Genomic DNA, 19,420 nt, shown 5'->3' with positions numbered 1-19,420 from the left:
TTACCCTGCTGGGTTACACGGACAGCCCATCTGGATTTCATGTACATGGGCAGAGAAGTGTGTGTGTGTGTGTGTGTGTGTGTGTGTGTGTGTGTGTGTGTGTGTGTGCGTGTGTGTGTGTGTGTGTGTGTGTGTGTGTGTGTGTGTGTGTGTCTCCCCTTCAGCTGTGACCAGATGAAGAAGAGACTGTCTGCATTGTTCTGGACTTTGACAATGAGCCCACAATTTGCTAATCGCTGATATATAATATTCAGTATTCAAATGCCTCACACAATTAAACAAGAGTAAGCAAGAGTCATATAACTATTCCACCCAAGTTATTTGAGAAGCTGAAAGAGATGCTTTGGTTTCCCATACCAGTTCTACAAAGTCAGGTACACACAAGACAACGCTCAATTGAATGGATTATGTACCGGTTAGAAAGCAAAGAGAAGCAGACCGAATGTGCAGGAAGAAGGACCAGGCTGCCCAATGGATCAATACAATCGGCTGGACTTCAAAAGACAGAAAATATTTTAGTTTGTTTGCAGCTGGCATTATAAACTCAATTTTACTGCATTGTATTATGACTGAACTGGAATGTGTTTAGTTGAATTTGAATCTCTCCATATGAATAGATTGATTTCATTTGATGAATTTCTGTACAGTATATAAATTGGATATGTTTGTCTTCTGAAGTGCCTTAAGATGACATTTGCTGTACATTGGTGCTATATAGTAAACTGACACAACATAACATGCTGTTTTTAATCATAGTTTTATCATAGTTTATGTAAAGTTTTTTATGTTTTATTTTATGGCTGGTCTTACCTCTGTTTATGTATCTTAGTTATTTTACATTTTACATCTTGGTATGATATTCTTTATCTGAAATCCTGTGTAAGTTTTACACCAGATGTTACGAGGTGTACAGCTTCCACAAAGTTCAACCTTTGTCTTGTTAGTCCACACAATATTTTCAAAAAAATGTTGGGACCATCAAGAAGTTTTCTGGGAAACGTGAGGTGGATATTTGTGTTCCTTTTTGTTTGACCTTGGAACTCTCCTATGGAGGCCAGTTTTCCCAATCTCTTTCTTATTGTTAAATCATGAACATTGACCTTAACAAAGGCACATGAGAACTGCTGTGCTTTAGGTGAGTTTAGGTGACTAGCTGAGTTTTTTTTTTAGCTTTTGGAGTAGTTTTGGTGCTTCTTTGGAGGTTCACACCTGTTCCATGTTTATGTTTGTGGTAAATGGCTCTTAGTGTGGCTCCCTGGATTCCTAACGCCTTACAAATGGCTTTGTAAACGTTTCCGAACTGATAGATGTCAATGATTATAATTCATCAGCTCAAATTTATTTAGATCGGGGCATTATATATTGCTTTTTTCAATCTTTTAGCCTACTTTGTGTTGTCAGACAGATTATATTTATGTGATTTCTTGATTCTACAGTTGAGACAGTAATTAGGCCTGGATATGGCTGGTAAAAGTGAGCAAGAAAAATGTGTTTATCACAGTTGTCAATAATATTTTCACAAAGGGCCAAGTTGATTTGGATAGCTTTATTTCCATTAATAAATGAAAACATAATTTTAAAGTTGCTTTTTATATTTTTGTATCCAACATAACTTTGTTTGATAGTAACATTTGTTTGACAATTTAAAAAGTTTTAAGTGTGACAAAAAAGAAAGCAAAAACTGAAGACAGAAATAATCCTTATAATTTCAAATACGTTTCCACCTTACTGTACATTTTATAACTCTCGACACATCACTGTGATTGTCTCAGTCATAGCATGACATTGAATTCACATGTATGACTTTGAATGACCATGGCAATTTACTGCCCCTGTTTATGACATAATGAAAGGAAGAAAGGATATACTAAAGAACATCTCAGTGACATGGAAATAAAACTGTGTAGCTCGTGTCCAGAATGTCAGTTTTAAGGTTTAGGGTAAAAGACATGTTAGCATAGCTTTCTATTTGAAAAACAAAATGTCAGGAATGTAGAGTAGTTTCTGCAGAGTGTGAAATGACTCAGAGGTTTGAGGGACGCTTTCTTTTAAAACTTCCAGCTGAAACTTTACCTGAACATTTGATTAAATAAAAATGTTATGTTTCCTCTGATTTCTGGCAGAAGGTATTCATGGATTTCCATGTAATTTCTGGAATTCGAATGGATAAACAGTCAGAGGAGGCCAGCTGTTAACTAATCGCAAGAGTCACATGCATTCTCTCCGCTTCATCCCAAAGAAATAAATGTAGTCTGTCAACCTTTTCCCACATGGGAAAGGTTGACAGACTAATGGAATGCCACAATAATGAATTCTTCTTCCTGCAACGGCAGCAGGTCCAGCCTGGATTTCATTCTCTACACAGTGTCTGCTTTCATTTTCAAATCTAATGTAATCTGCAGCCCATGGGGTGTACACTTTCCTCTGATCTTATGAAGTATGATGGCAGTCCTTGGCTTAGACCTCTGCAGGGAACCCCTCTGTTGTCTCTCCCTTTGACGCTAGGCTAACGCAGTCTGCCGGAAGACAAATGCTGAAGAGAGGAAATGAGAGAGCCTCGAGCAGACAGTGGAAGTCTATGAAGTAGAAGAGAGAGAAGAAAGACTGAATTAGCCTTCTAAAAACTCTCAGTGAGTAAAAAACAAAGAAAAGGGGCCAAAAATGAGGGGTGGGATTTCTGCAAATCTGGGCCAAAAGAGTGACCTTCCTTTAAAGTGAGTTCATGCATGTGGATGTTTGAGTGCAAGGCAGAATAGGATATGGCATGCAGTAACAGACAGAGCACAGTAAGTGTGTTTCTTTAAATGCTTTGTGTTTGGGATTGTGTCATATTTTGTCTGTGAGTGTGTGATCAAGCCTGTGTGTTGGAGAGAGAGCAAAGAAACTCTGAAAAGCCTACAGGGGGATTTTCCTCTGAAAGGGAGCGCTTTTCTCCTCCCCCTCCCTGGACTCCTTCCCTCCTTTCCTCCTCTCACCCCCGACACTCAGAGAAGCTGGGGAAACAAAATAAAATTGAAAGACGAGTTGGAGGATCAACAGGCAGCTCAGCAATGCGCGTCTCTCTCTGCCACAAACTCAAAGTGCTTGAAGAATGGGACTGACTTTTCTTTTTCTTCAGGAAGCCTTTTCTGGCGATATGCTAAAACATGGCAGGTCCCTAAGCACATAGCCAAGTTGAGCTGTATGAAGAGGATTATTAAGATCCAAGAATGAAGACATTTTCTGCCTGATATAGGGGGATCTCCAATCATCATGGTAAAGTAGTATGTAACTTTGCCTCTTGTTTGTCCTTCCTGTCCATTGGTATTTTCTGGTTAAAGGTTAAAGTGTGCAAGCGGTCCACTGACCCATTAACTCAGAGCTTGTGTTTGCGTTGGATAAGTCTGCGGTTTTACGAACCATTTGTGGGAAGTTTAGCCATGAAGTAACCATGAGTTGTTTGCGCACAACCCCCCCCCCCTCATCCCCAATAAAGTAAATCATAATGAATACTTTTACTATTTGCATTTTTTACATAGGTTGCAATATTATCCACTGAAGTGTACAACTTTATCTTACTTACTCTCTAGGTAGTCTGCACAGTAACCACACTTCACAAAGTGAAGCTTTTTTTGTTTTCCGAGCACAATTGGTGGGACAGCTCACAACATCTGAAGCTTTTCAAGTGTTTGCCCACCGAGGAAGATAGAATGAAGAACATTATCTTTTGTGTTAAACATTATATTCATTTGAATTATGTCTTAATACAGAAACCATAGGAAGTGAGGTATTTTTAATACCTGATTTGGGCATTTACATGTGTACATAGCAGATTATACAGTTCAGCATGTGGCTCTTGAAATGTTCAAACCTCTCTAGGCCGGCCTGTCAAGGGGGTACCCTGCCTCTCCCCAATGACCGCTGGCACCAGCACCCCAGCGATCATACACGGACAGGCGTGTATAGACAATGGATGGGTGGATGAAACCTCTCTAAGCTTTTTATGACTGGTTAGGACTGGTTTAATTCCAGTCCTTGCACAGTTAATTTAACAATAACAGGTGATCCACTCGATGGGAACAAGATATTTTTCAACATTTTTTATAATACCCTGTGGTGTTATAAAAAATGTTGAAAAATATCTTGTTATATCTTGAAGTCTTGTTTTTATTTTTACACAAGATGTGTAGAGGACACAGCAAACATGTGGATGAAACACATCTGGTCTGGTCAGAGACAAAAATTTGACTTTCTTGGGAAGATGCAAAGTACTGTATGGAGAAAAAATAGTGCACATCATTATTAACATCTACTATGAAATATGGTGGTGGCAGTGTCATACTTTGCAAAAGACAAAGGGAGGAGACTGGGACAAAGGTTCAACTTCCAAACAGGACAGTAAAAATCTGTGAAAAGACCTAAAACATTGCTGTTCATGGACCATTCCCAACCAGTCGGACTGAGCTTGACCTATTTTGCAACCAGGGCTGCACGGTGGCACAGTTGGTAGCACCTTGCAGCAAGAAGGTCCTGGGTTCGACTCCTGGCCGGGGTCTTTCTGCATGGAGTTTGCATGTTCTCCTCGTGCATGCGTGGGTTCTCACCAGGTAATCCGGCTTCTTCCCACAGTCTCAGCGAGTATGAATGAGTGTGTGCATGGTTGTTAGTGTGTTGCCCTGCGATGGACTGGTGACCTGTCCAGGGTGTACCCCGCCTCTCGCCCATAGACTGCTGGAGATGGGCACCAGCTTCCCCGCGACCCACTATGGAATAAGTGGTAGAAAATGACTGACTGACTGAAAAACAATTAGCAACCATTCAATATCCAGACATACAAATCGCATAGAGACATACAACAAACGACTTTTAACTATAACCAGAGCGAGAGGTAGTTTAGAATTGAGTCAGGAGGGCTGAAACAGACATCACACTTTCCATATTTTACTTGTAAGAAATGTTGAAAACCATGTATCCTTTCCCTTTACCTTCACAGTTATGAAGTACTTTGAGCTGATTTACAAATCCTACCAAAATATGTTGACCTTTGTGGTTTTTAGGTGACAAAATGTAAAAAGGTTCAAGAGATACATTTTTGCGAGCCCCTATAACTATAATTAAGTAACTTTCTCTTCTGAACATAATATCTGTGTCGATATATCTTAGTCAAAATCTCTATCAGAAAGATTCAGTAAAAGTCTAGACTGTGATTCAAGTTTCTTTCTATAGCGGCATAGTTGTTTTAACCAGCTTTTACAGCCATAGCTGTTTGTTTTACTTAAAACATGAGTGATGTTTTCCTTCATGACCACCCTGAATTACAATCATTTTAACCTACAGAATCTAAATCATCTGATTACTGCACTGTGTATGAGCAGGAGTTTCTATGTTGGGTAAACACTTAGCGACAGAACAAAACCCAGATCCCTGTCTCACTGGTGTGCACTGCATTTACATTTAGTTACAGTTTGACATCCATAAACACAGTCATTCATTGACGAGTCTAGTATGGTCAAGAACTTTTCTCAGCAGACCTTAGAGTTGCATGATTCTTTCTAGGATGCAGAAAATAAAGATTAAGTGCAGTTCAGATAATCCCTTCTGTTGCCAAATTTAGACTTCATTTAAATGTTTTCAAAAATTAAATCGTATTAACTTTTTGTGTTTCCATATGGCTAAATATGCTTAGCTTAAAAGTTATAAAGTTAATAAATTCAAGTCACGTTTGTTTGCACATAAATAAAGGAGCGATGAATGCCCAATCCCTACTTTGAACTAGAATTCCCTCAACTCCTATGTAATGGCATTCCCAGATCCAAACTACAACTTCCAAAACAAATGGTACACAGCATAATGGTGTTCACCAACCCTACAAAAAAGCCCAGATATCACTGGCTAAATGTTTTACCAGGATAACGTCCACATGCTAGGTTAAGCTATCTGTTGTTGGTTTTCTCTAATAATTTACTATTGTTCAAAAAACAGTTTAGAGTCAATGAACAGTTCTACCATTCTACACAATCGGCTTAAAATGTATCAATAATAAAAAAAGAGCCTGATATTTGCACTAGGCTACTACCTACCCTATATGACTGGTAGGTTTTTCACGCCAGTTAGATATGCTTATTCATTATTCCTTCATGTTGGGCCATCAATTGCTGTGAGAAAAATATCCAAAAGGGAGTTTGACGTACCTGTGTATTTTCTAACCTGCATGGTATGACACATTCACAGCTGCAATCCTTTCTCATAAGACAGCTGTTACTAAATTCCTGCTTTGGTTAAAGCAAGTCTTATCACATCCTTACTCATCATATCACTTCCTTAATTCTGAAAATACCACCTTCTGCTTTGCTCACTCAACTTCACCAAATCTTGTATAGACAAAATATAGATAAAAGGTATAATAATTATTACTTGCTCTGAACCTGTATACATTAATGAGCAGAATAAACACATTGGAAAAGATGTAGACGTCTCCATCAGATTTTTACTTCCAATACTGATTTTATGTGATTCAGATTTCTTTTTAAGAGTTATAAGCAAATATAAGAGCAGTATTTAAGACATTTTTTATATCTTTCCTGCTATAAATGGTTATCAATTATGTAAAACAAGATTTTATCATTTAAATTAAAAAACTGAACAATACTAAGATTTGAGTCACTGTGGCTCAGTAGGAAGAGTAGTCGTCTTGCAATCAGAAGGTTGTGGGTTCGATTCCAGCTTCCTCCTGCCATATGTCGATGTGCCCCTGGGCAAGGCACTTAACCTCAAGTTGCCTACCGATCTGCGTATCGGTGTATGAATGTGTGAGCGATTGGGTGAATGTGGCGCTAGTGCAAAGCGCTTTGAGCGGTCTGTATGACTGGAAAAGTACTTTATTGTACTCATGCATCATCCTTTGTGAATTAGCAGAAAGTCTTAAATAAATCTCAGACCCATAGACATTAAATAACTTCCTTAATTTCTGTGATCCTTGGGACTTCAGCTTTAAACACTGCCCTGATTTTGACAATAGCTAACACAATGGACAATGTATCAAAAAAGAAAGAAGCCCTGTGGGTGATGACACAGGTTTTAGTTGCTGGCTTTGTGAATAACACTAGATTTAGTTTTCCTTTAGTCAGCAATCAAAACTCTGGAGCTGTGACTTGTATTTTATGTGCTTATAATCTCTGTAAGAGAACAGTGGGTCGAGCTCAACAGACACTTTGCTGCATATTTTCAAGACAGACGCAGACCAATGCATTCATGGGAAAATGTTTATGCTCTGACTGTTACCATGTAATAAAAGAATGTTGCAGCTATTTACCATTTCCTTCGCATAAAAATTCACAAAGGCTACCAAGTCATTTCGTAATACATTCATAAAGAAACATCTAAATTTAATCTCAGTTTTTGCCAGAATCTTGGTTTTTATGCTGAGGTTTATTCTAGCATGCTTCTTGTTTTCACCAAACACCTTCGCCAGCTCATTAGATTTTATTTATTTTTATCTTTTGGATCATGTGGTTGAGTAACAGATGGTATGAAACTAGTTCATTAAGCATTTCATAACATTTGGTATCTGCATGCACAATGGAAGCATTTTTGTAGTGCTTGTCTAACTTCGTACTTGTTCTGAACTGCAACTGTGAGTCAGATTGTTTTCTGAAAAGGGATGACAGCAGAGATTTAAGCTGGATTTTGACACATTGAGTTCTTTGTTTTGAGACAGTTTCAGTATGACTGTGCTGAAGTATTGTTCAGACCCATAAAGTTTCCAGGCTACATGCTAAACTAGCTGGAACCTAAACAGGTACATAATATGGTGTTTTTAACATGTAACTTTTGCACCACAAAGTTTTGTATTTGTTTTGTTTTTTAGTTCCTACAGACAAAACATTCCCAAATAAAGATATGGCAGTTTATTTCTCTATACCAACAAATCTAGATTTCTTCTGAAAAACAAAATGAGCTAGGTATTCACTGCTGTCAAATGAAAAAAGATTTATTGTTATATTTTAACCCTGACTATTTTTATAAGTTGAAAATATTTCAAATGGCAGTGGATTCTGCTGAGTTAAGCAGGAGACACAGCTGTCTCTTTACCAGACAGAAGACACTGAAAGTGTAAGAGGGAGAAGCCTCATGTTTTTTATTATGATATGGCTAAAACTATGACTAATCCTCTGATTTTGATTACGACCACAATTGCTCTGAGACAAAACCTCATTGTAAATTTGGTTTCCATGTGAAACCAGTTATAGAACATGTTTTGTAAGCCACAGATAAAAATCAAGCCTAATGAGACAGAGCCTCAAATGACTATTTCCTGGTAAGCTATGTCATATTATACTTTATGAGCTTTGGGTCACTTATGCTTCATTATAGTCTTTGTGAGCAATGCATAAAGTGTTAAAAGGCAACTTTTTGCTACATACGCACAATCGTAAAAAGTATGGCTGTAATGATGCATCTAGTTTACAAGACGCGGCGGTGCATGTTTGTGGGTTCACAAGATGAGATTAGATTAGATTTTACCAGTATTTTGGGAAAAGTACCAATCCCCATTACTCGTACTCGTCGTCTTCCGCTTATCCAGGACCGGGTCGCAGGGGCAGCAGACTCAGCAGAGACGCCCAGACGTCCCTCTCCCCAGACACCTCCTCCAGCTCCTCCGGGCGGAGCCCAAGGCGTTCCCAGGCCAGCCGAGAGACATAGTCCCTCCAGCGTGTCCTTGGCCGTCCCCTGGGCCTCCTCCCGGTGGGACGTGATTGGAACACCTCCCGAGGAAGGCGTCCAAGAGGCATCCAGTATAGATGCCTGAGCCACCTCAACTGGCTCTTCTCGATGTGGAGGAGCAGTGGCTCTACTCCAAGCCCCTTCCGGATGGCCGAGCTCCTCACCCTATCTCTAAGGGAGTGCCCGGCCACCTTACGGAGGAAGCTCATTTCAGCCGCTTGTATCCGGGATCTCGTTCTTTCAGTCATGACCCAAAGGGCATGGCCATAGGTGAGGGTAGGAACGTAGACCGACCGGTAAATCGAGAGCTTCGCTTTTTGGCTCAGCTCTCTCTTCACCACAACGGACCGGCACAGTGCTCCCATTCCTGCGGCAGCCGCACCGATCCGTCTGTCAATCTCCCGCTCCATTCTTCCCTCACTCGTGAACAAGACCCCAAGATACTTAAACTCCTCCACTTGACGCAAGAACTCCCCTCCAACCTGAAGAGGACAAGTCACCCTTTTCCGCTCGAGAACCATGGCCTCGGACTTGGAGGAGCTAATCCTCATCCCAGACGCTTCACACTCGGCTGCGAACCGCCCCAGCACACGCTGTAGGTCTTGGCTAGAGGGGGCCAGCAGGACCACGTCATCTGCAAAAAGAAGAGACGAAATCCTCTGTTCCCCAAACCAGACCCCCTCCGGCCCTTGGCTGCGCCTAGAAATCCTGTCCATAAAAGTTATGAACAGGACCGGTGACAAAGGGCAGCCCTGCTGGAGTCCAACATGCACCGGGAACAAGTCCGACTTAGTGCTGGCAATGCGAACCAAACTCCTGCTCCGCTTGTACAGAGAAAATAAAGACCTATTTAAAATATTTAAGACTTGAGCACATTAATCAGTAAATTTGAGACCTTTTAAGGCCTAAAGTTTTGAATTTTATATTTTACACGTTTTAGACTATTTAAGACCCCTGATAGAATAACCCAGTCAAAAAGCACTGCAGTACAACTATAGGTTTGGTTTGGCTATGAATGACTCATTGAGTGCCAAAAGCAATTATTAACAAAGTTAGTAATTTAGATTAAAATTACCAAGGTGAAGCACCACCTGATTTCCAGGAAATAATTATGGAGCTAAAAGAGTCTCAGTAACATAATCTAGCAAGCTAGTGTAGCTTGCTTTCTTAGCTTGCTAACTTATTTTATTAGTTGCACAATGAAACCGATTAATTAATAGTTTAACATCTCATAACAAGGGGATAACTAGCTTAACATGTTAAGTTATATTTCTTTTACTTACCACTCATGTGATTGGCTTATAAATAAATCTGCCTCCACGTGGGTTGATTTCATGCGAATGGATGAAACAGTGGACATATTTGATTGGTTGCAGATTATTACCTTTTTATTTTTTACACAAATGCAGTGAGGTTCATAGACCATAAGCAGGTTGTAATTTGTGTGTGCATCAGAAGTACATTGCTAAATCTTGTCCTGTGCATTTCTTAATCTTGTATGCATTTGCAAATTTTGTGTACATTTCTAAATATTGTGTGCACTTGTCATTCTTCTGTGCTTTTTTAATTTTGTGTCTGCATAGGTGAATTTTGTATGTGTATTAATGAATTGTGTGCATTTATGAATTTGATGTGGCTTTGTCAATCGTCTTTAGTTTTTAATTTTGTTTCAGCATTTCTGAATTTTGTGTGCATTTGTGAATCATGTGTGTACAGGTCCTTCTCAAAATATTAGCATATTGTGATAAAGTTAATTATTTTCCATAACGTCATGATGAAAATTTAACATTCATATATTTTAGATTCATTGCACACTAACTGAAATATTTCAGGTCTTTTATTGTCTTAATACGGATGATTTTGGCATACAGCTCATGAAAACCCAAAATTCCTATCTCACAAAATTAGCATATCATTAAAAGGGTCTCTAAACGAGCTATGAACCTAATCATCTGAATCAACGAGTTAACTCTAAACACCTGCAAAAGATTCCTGAGGCCTTTAAAACTCCCAGCATGGTTCATCACTCAAAACCCCAATCATGGGTAAGACTGCCGACCTGACTGCTGTCCAGAAGGCCACTATTGACACCCTCAAGCAAGAGGGTGAGACACAGAAAGAAATTTCTGAACGAATAGGCTGTTCCCAGAGTGCTGTATCAAGGCACCTCAGTGGGAAATCTGTGGGAAGGAAAAAGTGTGGCAGAAAACGCTGCACAACGAGAAGAGGTGACCGGACCCTGAGGAAGATTGTGGAGAAGGGCTGATTCCAGACCTTGGGGGACCTGCGGAAGCAGTGGACTGAGTCTGGAGTAGAAACATCCAGAGCCACCGTGCACAGGCGTGTGCAGGAAATGGGCTACAGGTGCCGCATTCCCCAGGTCAAGCCACTTTTGAACCAGAAACAGCGGCAGAAGAGCCTGACCTGGGCTACAGAGAAGCAGCACTGGACTGTTGCTCAGTGGTCCAAAGTACTTTTTTCGGATGAAAGCAAATTCTGCATGTCATTCGGAAATCAAGGTGCCAGAGTCTGGAGGAAGACTGGGGAGAAGGAAATGCCAAAATGCCAGAAGTCCAGTGTCAAGTACCCACAGTCAGTGATGGTCTGGGGTGCCCTGTCAGCTGCTGGTGTTGGTCCACTGTATTTTATCAAGGGCAGGGTCAATGCAGCTAGCTATCAGGAGATTTTGGAGCACTTCATGCTTCCATCTGCTGAAAAGCTTTATGGAGATGAAGATTTCATTTTTCAGCTCGACCTGGCACCTGCTCACAGTGCCAAAACCCCTGGTAAATGGTTTACTGACCATGGTATCACTGTGCTCAATTGGCCTGCCAACTCTCCTCACCTGAACCCCATAGAGAATCTGTGGGATATTGTGAAGAGAACGTTGAGAGACTCAAGACCCAACACTCTGGATGAGCTAAAGGCCGCTATCGAAGCATCCTGGGCCTCCATAAGACCTCAGCAGTGCCACAGGCTCATTGCCTCCATGCCACGCCGCATTGAAGCAGTAATTTGTGCAAAAGGATTCCCGACCAAGGATTGAGTGCATAACTGTACATGATTATTTGAAGGTTGACGTTTTTTGTATTAAAAACACTTTTCTTTTATTGATCGGATGAAATATGCTAATTTTGTGAGATAGGAATTTTGGATTTTCATGAGCTGTATGCCAAAATCATCCGTATTAAGACAATAAAAGACCTGAAATATTTCAGTTAGTGTGCAATGAATCTAAAATATATGAATGTTAAATTTTCATCATGACATTATGGAAAATAATGAACTTGATCACAATATGCTAATATTTTGAGAAGGACCTGTATGTATGTGTCACGTGTGTTCATGAATCTTGAGTGTTACAGAATGAACAGTGTTTTTCACACACCCGAACTACTGGTTGCTACTGTCTTAGCATTGGAGCTTTAGCTTTTATCAGCCAACGGAGACATGATTTAACATGTTTTAAGGACTATATTGACCTTTTTTGTGCAGGATATTGAGAAGACATTGGAAAACACAGATAAAATGGAGCAAGCTCACGTTACCGGACCATTGGTGTTTCAACTCATTGAAATATAGTTTGTCGTAACTTTAAAAAAACAACCCAAAACAAATTTGTAGTATCAAACCTAGGTAGCTAGCAGTCAAGCAGTTTAGCCCCACAAACAGACACAATTAAATAAACAATATTTAAATTGTTTTGCCCTAAACCAATTTTCTATGCCCAGACACAACCTCTTATATGAAGAGTTCTGATGAACAGGAGGACAAGAGGTCCCAAGGCCATTTAACTGTGTGGCGGCCGCAATTAGTAACGTCTGTCACAGTTTCTATTTGCCACTGGATACCCCAAATGCTGCCACACAAGGTTAAAACTGGAAGAGGCTTCTATGCTAATACAGTCAAGAAGTCTTTATTAGCTAATACTGTTAACACAACAGGGTAACTCAATAAATTCTTTACTTAAAAAATTTGAGTCTCAAACATTAATATAACACGGTGTCAAGCTTAAAATGCACACTTTCATATACAGGGCCTATAATAACATGGCTTACTTCATCAGACAAAGTCAAATGCTGTCAGCATTTAAATAACATAAAATTATCACAGTCAAAAAAAATCACAAACACATACAAACATACAGTTTCAAAGTGAAATCAAACATAACAAGAACTTCAGAGTCACAGGCAAACTTAAGCTTAATGCTCAACCCTGGACTCCAGGGCAAATATCTAGCTTCCAAATCTGAATTTGTTTCTTGGCTCATTAAGGTGAGCACTTATGCAATTTTAAGCATGCTCTTTCACAGACAAAGAGTTTAGAGCATAAACATCTGTGACTTTGAAACCTGAAAGTCTTTCCCATAAAAATGTTTTGTCATTAACCTTGTTGTTTTTTGCTAATGTTGAACTGGTCAGCTCTTGGATAAATCAGCAAAACCAGAGAGACAGAAACCAGGCAGTGTTAAATATTTAAAGACACATCTTAGCCTAAATGTCACTTCTGCCTGGAGGTGAATTGAGATTGCGCTTCTTTCTCAGGAATTTCAAAAGCCAATCAGCACAGACACAAACAAAAATGCTTTCAGTCTGTCACATCAAGAGCTGTTACAATTTTATTAACGTCAGTTATCATTACCATTACATTCTGGCTAGCTTAGCTTCACTAATCTGGAATTGTTTTGGCCTATAACAAAAAGATGAATTGCAATGCATGCCTGACAGGTTGTTTATACTGTGGCTCAAATATGAGGTGAAACTTTCTTTAGCCCAAGCCCGAGGCGATGTGTTCCAACCTGCTCCAACTTTTTAAAACAATGCTATAGGGGCTAAAAGGTAGGCAAGACAAAGAGAGAGCCAACTGAAAAAAACAAGTGCCTTTTGTCTATGCTAGCATTCCCATTTAGGTCAAACTATGACCTTTGCTGGAGACTAAAGCTCCTTCTAGAGTTAACTCACTGCCTGTTCTGGACAATAGCAAGAGGAAAGGAAAACCCCGTGTGGCAAATGTGAAGCGGAGGCAGCGGTGGAATTTGGTCAGTTGTACATTGATCAAACGTAACAGCCTCTGTAGAACTAGAAAAAGGTTTAGGATTCATGCCTGACTGAATTCTCTTCAGTGGCTGACTGTGGGAGTAAAATACTAGTAAAATAACTGTAATATCTTGTATGGGCTTGTTGTTTATACTGATGTTCTGGACAGAGGAAAAACAAGTTAGAGTCAAGTGACATAATTTGATCTGGATAGGAATTGATGTTAGAATATATTAACTCTAATACACTGTTAGTTAGTATTAAGTATTGCAAATAACAGTTGCATATTTGTGAGTGATGCATGATGAAAGGCTACGTGAAAACATTGTATCTACTTCAGATGTTTTCCCACAGACAGCAATCGAGTGTGGGCTGATGAAATGGAAACAGTCTGGCACCATCTGGAGTGAATGCTTATATTGGCAGCTAATATTTGAGCTCTTCGGAGTGTTAAATGCAAACCCAGCTTGTTTAGAAAGAGTGTATTTTATTTGACTGAATGTTCTAAATACATTTTTAGATTCAAAACAGCTTGCTTGCTGAATTCTGACTATTTAACTCTGCTTACTAGCTTAAATGTGACTATTTGTTTAACCCCATAACCATGCTGCTAAGAGTTCTAATATTTTTAAATTAAGGACTATAATTGTACAGTATGCTCATTGTTATCAAACATATTTTGCTCTTTTACTCTTTGCAAGTAATTGTTTTCCACTTTTTATTGTCACAAATTCATTCAATTCATGCCTGTCATATGATAGAGCCTGTTTTAATGAGAGACATGAGAACAGTCTACCTCCCTCTTTTCATTTGGCTGACTGAACTTTATGAAGTGGATCCAGTGCAGCTTTGCTCAGTAAATCTCAGGAGGTTCTACCTCCTATAATACTAGCCAAGCCACCCACATCAATGACTTTCAGTCACAGAGAAATGTTGCTATCTTACCCAGGGTAACAAAACAGGGGTTTATATTGCATGTCAAGATAAGTACAAGCAACTAACATAAACTACTAAAAAGATGTTATCGAGAGACAAAGCCTAAAATAGATCCTGTCGGAAGAGATTAGAAAGTGTAGGCACCTTTCATATTTTAATTATTTTCATTAACTAGAATTCATTTTATATTACCGGGGGTGTAACCGTCATGACCTGAGGCAATTTCTTACCTACATGCAGAAGTGAATGCAGACACCAAGGTAAAAATTACAAAGGTAGTTTAATGGATCAGGGGGTATGGGTTTAGTGTAGGTGGCCTGAGTTGAGGAGGGAATGGAGATACTGATGGGTCTGGGAGAATCTGAACAGGTGAGTCTAAATCCACAAGATGGGTGTACCAAGGCTTTCGGAGAGCGAGCAGGCAGAAGATGATGAGGGAAAGGGAAGCTGCAGGAGATGACTATGGCGTGAAACATTTTAAGGAGGGTAATAAACTTGAGATGTTCTGATGTGAAGACCAGCGTGGGTACAGAGTTGCCAAGCTGGAGGCACAAAAAGCAGGAGATCAGGCAAGCCAAGAAGACAAAAATAAGTTCTCCCTCAAAATAACTAGACAACTGACAAAGAGATACAAGGTTACAAGAGGCTTTGACTATACCAACAGAGTTGATTATCAGGTGAAGATGAGTCCTCCTGCAGTTGATGAGACAGATTGCAGACAGGTGTGCTATGAGCAGTACTTCAGCCACACCCCCAATAAGATCCTTTCACAGGAGAACTCACAGAAGCACAACCACACACACACACACACCAGGATCGTGACAGTAACAATACATTCAGCTCATGAGACTGAGACCTGCTAATTATACTTCAGATAGCTAGTGGCAGTTTTTAAATATGATATGGTTATGACAGGGATGCAGTGAAAACGTGCATTTGATTTATCAGCCAGGGAGATAACATGGACTCTTAGTGGTTAAGAACAATCTATTCGTGTTGGATGCAGCATCATAATAATGACCACATAGGTTTCACTCAGACTAGACTCTAAAAGTCTGCAACATTTCTGAGAAAACAAAGATATGCTACTATGTCGCTCTTAAACTAGCATCATTACAGAGACTTCTGCTTTTTCAAAACGAAAGCACTTCTTCTAACATTCATTTAGAAATAGGCCTCATGTGTCGCGTTCTGAGGTTTAGAGTGACCAAAGCACAGACAAGAGCTCAGCCGCTGCATGTTGAAAGGAGTCTTCCTCTTTCATTCAAAGATAAGTTCAAAAGGTTTTCCAAACGTAGCAAAAATCACTGGAGGTTCAAAAACACAAGTCGAAACTCCAAAAACTTACAGAGTTGACTCTGCAGGAACATAGTGGTCAAAGCTTTAGACGAGGATAGGTGAACGAACCACAGAACCAGCCAAGAACAAACAAAAACAGAGAGCTTATGAACAGAGGGAAGTGGAGTATGGACCATTGAGATACTGAGGCAGGTAATCAGATGAGAATGGAAATCAGGTGTGGACCAGGCTATAGAAAACTGAGCGATAGAAGAAACACCAAAACCTAATAATTAACAAAGAACCTATAAAGAAACCCTGACCGTAAATAAACAAAACCTAAACCACAGAAAGGGAACCAGGACGAGGAGGAACAGAGAAAATAAACTAGTAAACAAAGAGCGCAGGTGAACAAATACCAAAACATAAACACAGATATACTAAATGGTAAACTAAACTAGAAACTACAAGGAAGACAAAGGAGCTAGAATAACAACAAATATAATAATAGTCATAAGAAAACCATAATAAGTAATAGAAAAGAAACCACTAAAGGAACTTAGACAAAACCCAAACTAAATGAAAGGTTGAAAACACAAGACCACAACAAAGACCAAAGATGTCGCTTCACGACATCATGCTTTTCCACTAACTACACTGCACCCCACTCTTTTTCTTTGTAACTCATAGCAACCCTTGGAACAGGTTTGCTGTTTAAACCTGACAACAAAGGTTTTAAATGCAGATTTAGTTTTCTGTTAATCTTGCAAGTCATCCTGGTTGAGTAAGAAGGGAGCTGAGTAAGAAGAGGTAGTTTGATATTGATGGGTGTTAATTGAGATGTGTTTTTTTTACATACTCACATATTTTTATTTCTAATGGGGTAAGTATTACACCTTGTTAATTTTTAAAATAATTAGCCACAGTTCATAGCAGCCTATTTTTTTTTTTTTACATAAATATTCAAATTAGGCTAAAGGATAAAACAGTACATGATTTCAATTCAGAACTTTTAATGATATTGTTTGATAGACAGAAATGATACCCTGCGGGTTAATTACAGTCATTAGAGGCTTGAAACTTGACTTGGAGTTAGAATAAAATGCTCCCGAGAACAGCACATATTCAAGAATTTAATGTGAAACAAACACAAGCCACAGTTGAGCTTTCTGCTGTGTTTTTTTTTAAGAAATGTCCTGTGGTACGGTATTAGCTTTACAGACTACAGTAGAACCTACATTTTAAGGGCTGCTTGAGCCTTAAACAGCTGTGATGCATTATCATTTGAGAGTCTGCCTCCAAAGTATTTTGCTCTCCATTTCACTAGCTGTTGTGAATAATGAACACAATCAGGGAAATGAAGGAATGCATTGACTAACAGAGGTGCATAAAGTGAGAAAACCATAAGTGATCAGATATTGATGTTGACTTAAACCCAGCAAAATCTGGTGAGCATTAGCTCATTTTATCTTTCTGTGAATGTTAAACATAGGTGAAAGATTTAAGGTGTTATTACATTGTTCATAAACAACAGCTGAATTGTCCTTACATTTGTTTCCAACATTTCATGTCCATAGTATGGACAGATGCTTGTGTGTCTGCCAGTTGTTCTTCTAGTTAACCAGTGTGAAGTCTTTGAAGCCGCTGTGCTTCTGTTTACTTTGAGCTCCGCAGGACCTGTTCAGGCCATCAAGTCATACCAAGAACAAGCTTAAAGAAAGTTCCTTTGTTGGATGGGGGGTTTGCTGAAACACAGCAGGCTACTGAGAACCAATTGTATAAATAGACTGCCTGCTGTCTAAAAGTAGTATTAGGTCCTTAATGTAAAATGTCAATTTAAGTACATAATTGCTGCATTTATTTTAACTATCTTTTATTGTAGACCCACTAGCATTGCTTTGTGTGTCAGTCTATTGGACAGATGTTTTAATAAAAAGTATAAGTTATTAGTTGTGTTAATTCTTAGTATTCAATACATGCTTTCCTAAGACTTCTTCATTAGTAAAATATTTCTCTCATATTTCCATAAGATTAATTTGCCTTTTTTATATATGATGTTAATTTTCCCAATTGTGGCTGAAGTGAGCGTTACTTCATTTGAATTTCATGCCACTGGAGTTTCATATTTCATAGTAATCAAATTGACATGAAACTGCCTGTGTTATCAAATAAAATAGATTTATAGTCAGCTTACTCTATACCCCATTGCAAAACAGAAAGGAGTATATCTGGGATCTAAAACAGACAAGTGTGAAAAATCCTAAGATAAAAAACTGACAGATAAAAACAGAAAGTAGACCAACATAAAATAAGTATAACACTATAAAGTGTGTAATCTTAACAGCAACTTAGTGTTTTCACATAAGGATGACCTTAATCATTTTGTCTACACTGAGCACCAGGTGGCTGTCTCAGCACCAGTCCTATAGTTATTTGACTTCCCTTTCAATGGATTCTCAGTCACCAAGAATGAGCCCCACAACGATGGTATCATCCGCAAATTTGATTATAAGGTTTTAATCATGTTTGGAAGCACAGTGGTTTCTGTAAATAGGTTGCTGCTCCTTCTCCCAAGGAGACAAATGAAGATACTTTGACTAAATAGCTAAGGACTGAGCACACAACCCTGAGAGATTCCATATCAATCAAATCAACTTAATACTAATTGGATACACATCTACCTACTTTACCATGTATTTATTGCACACTAATATATTGCTTTATGCCTGTTAAAGCCACATAATATTTTAAGAAGTTAATATTATTTTAATGCTCTTCCTTTGTATTCATGCACATGTCTCTTGCAACAAATTATTAATTGTTCATATATTAATTCACACGCACATTTTTTGTGTCATAGAAACAAACGTTTTAAAATCTATTTGCAGTTTGAAGGTTTGCAGAAACTAATTTTAAGCTAAAGATGTTACATTGTTTGTTATTTCTTTCCTTCATTTATGTGAGAGAGTTAGATATTTGCAGCTTTTGGTGCTGCAATCTGTTTAATAGCACAATAAGAAGAACCTCAATTGGGTTTCTGTGTTTTCTAGCAATACCAACACTGTGGATTGGATTTGTGTGTTCAATTTTTCTAAACAAAGCAGGGAAACCCCAGATTAAATAAAAAAACATCATATTTGCAGACTAAACTTTCAAGAGCCTTATCCTTATAATTATAAACTGTAATTTTGTGTGCTGAATGCTTAATTCATGGAACATTTCATAGCCAGCTAACATGCCAAGCCCCAGATTTATTTTTACTTTAACTGCTGTTCTGCTGCACAGCCAGATCAAAAGTTCTGTGTATGTGCTCGGCTGTTTCACTAACCTAATCTCAGATCCCTAAACATCCCCTACTCAAAGCCAAGCTCATAGTCTGATGGGTTCACTGAAATGCTTTGAAGATGCTCTTCTTTCATCTTAATTGTTTCCGTGTGTTTAGCTGGTCTTTACTAATAGCACAGCCG

At 38.9% G+C, this 19,420-nt stretch overlaps 1 protein-coding gene across 1 annotated transcript in view; it reads left to right on the top strand.

The window, feature by feature from the left end:
- The first annotated feature begins 2,976 nt into the window (after positions 1 to 2,976).
- LOC124856901 overlaps positions 2,977 to 19,420 on the top strand; it is a 62,566-nt gene continuing 46,122 nt past the window's right edge. The window contains exon 1 of the mRNA XM_047347852.1: positions 2,977 to 3,255. Coding sequence (XP_047203808.1) covers positions 3,253 to 3,255 — 3 coding nt within the window. The 5' untranslated portion in view covers positions 2,977 to 3,252. The remainder of the gene's footprint in view (positions 3,256 to 19,420) is intronic.

The sequence above is a fragment of the Girardinichthys multiradiatus genome, chromosome 20 (genome assembly GCF_021462225.1).
Source record: "Girardinichthys multiradiatus isolate DD_20200921_A chromosome 20, DD_fGirMul_XY1, whole genome shotgun sequence".
In the NCBI taxonomy this organism is placed as follows: domain Eukaryota; kingdom Metazoa; phylum Chordata; class Actinopteri; order Cyprinodontiformes; family Goodeidae; genus Girardinichthys; species Girardinichthys multiradiatus.
Note: the sequence above shows the minus strand (reverse complement) of the source record. Positions and strands in the feature narration are given on the sequence as shown.